Here is a 4,748-nt window from a genome sequence, read left to right as displayed (position 1 = left end):
GTCTATGTATTTAGATGGAAAGTTCAGGAAAGTGTTGAACATAGAGAGCTGAGTTTGTTTCATTGCACATCTGTACTCCAGATGCATCCAGGTGGGACTGTTACTGTGGAGCTGCTGACTACAATCCCAGTTTAGCCATCAGACACCAAACAATACAGCTCTTGTGGCAGGATGTCATCAGCAGGGCTTTATTTTGTAATTAGCTAGAACATATAAGAATGAATGCTGGAAACCAGGGAGCTATGCCTGATGACATAGGGGGTGGGGGGGGGGGGGGTGTGGGGGGGGGGGGGGGTTGGGGGGGGGGGGTGGGGGGGGGGGGGGGGGGGGGGGGGGGGGGGGGGGGGGGGGGGGGGGGGGGGGGGGGGGGGGGGGGGGGGGGGGGGGGGGGGGGGGGGGGGGGGGGGGGGGGGGGGGGGGGGGGGGGGGGGGGGGGGGGGGGGGGGGGGGGGGGGGGGGGGGGGGGGGGGGGGGGGGGGGGGGGGGGGGGGGGGGGGGGGGGGGGGGGGGGGGGGGGGGGGGGGGGGGGGGGGGGGGGGGGGGGGGGGGGGGGGGGGGGGGGGGGGGGGGGGGGGGGGGGGGGGGGGGGGGGGGGGGGGGGGGGGGGGGGGGGGGGGGGGGGGGGGGGGGGGGGGGGGGGGGGGGGGGGGGGGGGGGGGGGGGGGGGGGGGGGGGGGGGGGGGGGGGGGGGGGGGGGGGGGGTGGGGGGGGGGGGGGGGGGGGGGGGGGGGGGGGGGGGGGGGGGGGGGGGGGGGGGGGGGGGGGGGGGGGGGGGGGGGGGGGGGGGGGGGGGGGGGGGGGGGGGGGGGGGGGGGGGGGGGGGGGGGGGGGGGGGGGGGGGGGGGGGGGGGGGGGGGGGGGGGGGGGGGGGGGGGGGGGGGGGGGGGGGGGGGGGGGGGGGGGGGGGGGGGGGGGGGGGGGGGGGGGGGGGGGGGGGGGGGGGGGGGGGGGGGGGGGGGGGGGGGGGGGGGGGGGGGGGGGGGGGGGGGGGGGGGGGGGGGGGGGGGGGGGGGGGGGGGGGGGGGGGGGGGGGGGGGGGGGGGGGGGGGGGGGGGGGGGGGGGGGGGGGGGGGGGGGGGGGGGGGGGGGGGGGGGGGGGGGGGGGGGGGGGGGGGGGGGGGGGGGGGGGGGGGGGGGGGGGGGGGGGGGGGGGGGGGGGGGGGGGGGGGGGGGGGGGGGGGGGGGGGGGGGGGGGGGGGGGGGGGGGGGGGGGGGGGGGGGGGGGGGGGGGGGGGGGGGGGGGGGGGGGGGGGGGGGGGGGGGGGGGGGGGGGGGGGGGGGGGGGGGGGGGGGGGGGGGGGGGGGGGGGGGGGGGGGGGGGGGGGGGGGGGGGGGGGGGGGGGGGGGGGGGGGGGGGGGGGGGGGGGGGGGGGGGGGGGGGGGGGGGGGGGGGGGGGGGGGGGGGGGGGGGGGGGGGGGGGGGGGGGGGGGGGGGGGGGGGGGGGGGGGGGGGGGGGGGGGGGGGGGGGGGGGGGGGGGGGGGGGGGGGGGGGGGGGGGGGGGGGGGGGGGGGGGGGGGGGGGGGGGCTGATTTCTGGAGGATGTCATCAGTAATGCCTTGGGGGGGGGGGGGGGGGGGGGGGGGGGGGGGGGGGGGGGGGGGGGGGGGGGGGGGGGGGGGGGGGGGGGGGGGGGGGGGGGGGGGGGGGGGGGGGGGGGGGGGGGGGGGGGGGGGGGGGGGGGGGGGGGGGGGGGGGGGGGGGGGGGGGGGGGGGGGGGGGGGGGGGGGGGGGGGGGGGGGGGGGGGGGGGGGGGGGGGGGGGGGGGGGGGGGGGGGGGGGGGGGGGGGGGGGGGGGGGGGGGGGGGGGGGGGGGGGGGGGGGGGGGGGGGGGGGGGGGGGGGGGGGGGGGGGGGGGGGGGGGGGGGGGGGGGGGGGGGGGGGGGGGGGGGGGGGGGGGGGGGGGGGGGGGGGGGGTGCCTTGTGCAATTATTTGGCGGTTATAAATGTGAGAGAAAAATCAGCTTACTAGATGTATGATTAACACCTAGGAATACTCAATATATGACCTGAGTTTCTGGAGGCATCAGTAATGCCTGACACTGGCTCTCCAAGAGGATGGTGATAACTAACCCTTACCAGGTAGCTTGGTCTAATATATATTTTAGGCAATTTTAGACCAGGTTGTATAAGAAGACATGCTACCTCAGCATATACCCAGCCCAGTCCAAACCTCTCTGTGTCATGTGGTCACAGGCTGTAAGTGCTTTCTTTAGAATATCATTGCCTAATGCATCTTTGGTAGTCACTGTACCTTATCAGCCTGTAATTGTAGGAATCTTAAAACCTCTATGCTTCACTACCTAGGTATAATGTAGTGGATTAAAGCTTGGAGACCTGACTACTTACAAAGGCCCTTAAATGGATTAGAACATGTTGTTTTCCTGTGCAAATGGCTTAGGCCACTTTAAACACATTGTACTCATAATGCCATGGACTTACCAGATCTTTCATTCCTGACCTCAAAGCATGCTGCAAACAAAATGCTTTCTCCATTGTGTAAAGACAGAAAGGGTGGAGCACAATGTAGTAAAATGCAAACTGGAATTTACAGTTCTTTTAGAGGAACCTTATAATTAGAATTGTTGCTTGTATAATTCAAGTTACAATATAAAAGAAAAAATACTCTGCTAAGGGAAATAAGATTAAAAACTGTGTTATCTATATTAGTTGTCTAGTCAAAGCAAATTCACATGGTAATTGTTTAACACTCCATTGTTTTTGTCTATGCGTGCAGAGTTTGTTAAGTTTATTTTATTGTATACACAAATCCATAAGCTCATGTAAAAACAGTTGCTGAGTCATCCCACTCAGGGAGCAATTATTAAACTCCAACACATGAGAAAGACAGAAGTAGACCAAAGTCCAGAAACATGCCAAAATGGATGTGTGGAGCAAAAGACAGGGATATTATTTAATGTCACTTTTCCCAAGACGCTAGATAATGTATGCATTCACTTTAAAAACATTAATTGAGGTCCCACTGTGTGACATAAACTGTTTTAGGTATTTGGGATACAACAGTGGATAAAATGATAAGATTCCTGAAGAATTTGGAAAAATTAAAGCTCAGGTCACAACTTAGAGTATGCCAATATTTAGAAGGTGAGGATAGGAGGAGGAAGCAGCAAAGGAGTTAAAAATGCAGTAGCCACAAGGTTCAGAGTATACTGCTCAGGTGATGAGTGTACCAAAACCTCATAAATCACCTCTAAAGAACTTGCTCAAGTAACCAACTACTACCTGTTCCTCAAAAACCTATGGAAATAGAAAATTTTTTAAAAAATTAAAAAATGAAGTAGCCCATGAAAAAACAGCACAATTAGGAAAGTATTGTGTTGCAGAATCAAAGAAAATAAAAGGCATCAAAAAAGACGGAATGTTAACTAATTAGAAAGCTGCTGGGATGGAGTAAAATAAAAAGAGAAGCTATTGGATTTGGCAACAGAGATGTCATTCATGACTCTGATGAATACGTTCAGCCTCAACGGACATGCAGTGAAAGACATGCAATCCAATTTGAGTGGATTGAGAAGAAAATGTGATGTAAGGAAGTGTGTGTGGTGACCATACACAATTTCCTCACTAAGTTTTGTAGTGAATGAAAAGTAAAGGAATGAGAGGTAGTTGGGAGAGATGTAGACATCTAGTTTTTTTTTTTTTTAAGTTGGAGATTGTAGTAGTCCATTTTCAAGCTGCTGATAAAGACATACCTAAAACTGGACAATTTACAAAAGAAAGAGGTATAATGGACTTACAAGTCCAAGTGGCTGGGGAGGCCTCACAATCGTGGCAGAAGGCAAGGAGCAAGTCCCATCTTACATGGATGGCAGCAGGCAAAGAGAGAGCTTGTGCAGGGAAACTCACCTTTATAAAAGCATCCGATCTCATGAGACTTATTCACTATCACCAGAACAGCATAGGGAAGACCTGCTACTATGATTCAATTACCTTCCACTGGGTCCCTCCCACAACATGTGGGAATTCGAGATGAGTTTTGGGTGGGGACACAGCCAAAACATATCAGACATAAAATAGCAAACTTGTTTGCTGATAGATAAAATACAGTACAGTGAGAGAGAAACTGATAACGATTACTAACTAGAAGACAGGCCCTGAGACTGTAAGATGGGGTGGGACTCTAAGCACCAGGATGGGGTTGGCCTTTGATGGATGCAGGCACATCTTATTTGTAGTAAGCAAGGAGTGGCATTTGAGTAGAGACATGGACAGATTGGTAGCTTCAAAGGAGGACAGACATGTGATTTGTTGGTTTCCTTTTTTAATGAGTTTAGAAGAAATGTTTCTATCTAAGGGATGTGGCATGGAAGTTAAGAGAGCTGAGGAAGGGAAGGGAGGAATATGAACAAGCATAAGCATAGTCTTTCAGTCTTGTGCTTTCCTCCAGCAGTGTCCAGCTGCATGAGTACAGGATGTGGGGTGTTGGGATGCATCACAATTTCAGCTTTGCTGGGCAAAGTATCTATAAGGAAGTGATTTTAGAGACGAACATGAGATCTTATCTAGGTAAGGAAGTTAGTGAGAATCAGCAGAAGAATTGATAAGAAGAAATTAGCAGTGCCAATAAATCAGATGGTTAGATGCAGTCAAACAAATTCTGTGGTTATAGGTAGATTCTGAAGACAAACCTTGGAGTCTGATGTACCATTGTCAACAAGAATAAGGGAGAGACTAAGACAAAGGGCATCTAAGGTGCAGCGAGGAAAAGAATGATGAAAGCAAGAAGGC

General features: G+C 59.7%; 1 protein-coding gene across 1 annotated transcript; it reads right to left on the bottom strand.

The window, feature by feature from the left end:
- Nucleotides 1-399: 399 nt before the first annotated feature.
- Nucleotides 400-1,488, bottom strand: LOC126953694 (basic proline-rich protein-like; the record flags this gene model as incomplete). The annotated part of the gene is made up of 1 exon (XM_050789288.1): nucleotides 400-1,488. A coding segment is annotated over one exon (1,089 nt), but the record flags the coding sequence as incomplete, so codon positions are not given.
- Nucleotides 1,489-4,748: the final 3,260 nt, after the last annotated feature.

The sequence above is a fragment of the Macaca thibetana genome, chromosome 4 (genome assembly GCF_024542745.1).
Source record: "Macaca thibetana thibetana isolate TM-01 chromosome 4, ASM2454274v1, whole genome shotgun sequence".
Taxonomy (NCBI): domain Eukaryota; kingdom Metazoa; phylum Chordata; class Mammalia; order Primates; family Cercopithecidae; genus Macaca; species Macaca thibetana.
Note: the sequence above shows the minus strand (reverse complement) of the source record. Positions and strands in the feature narration are given on the sequence as shown.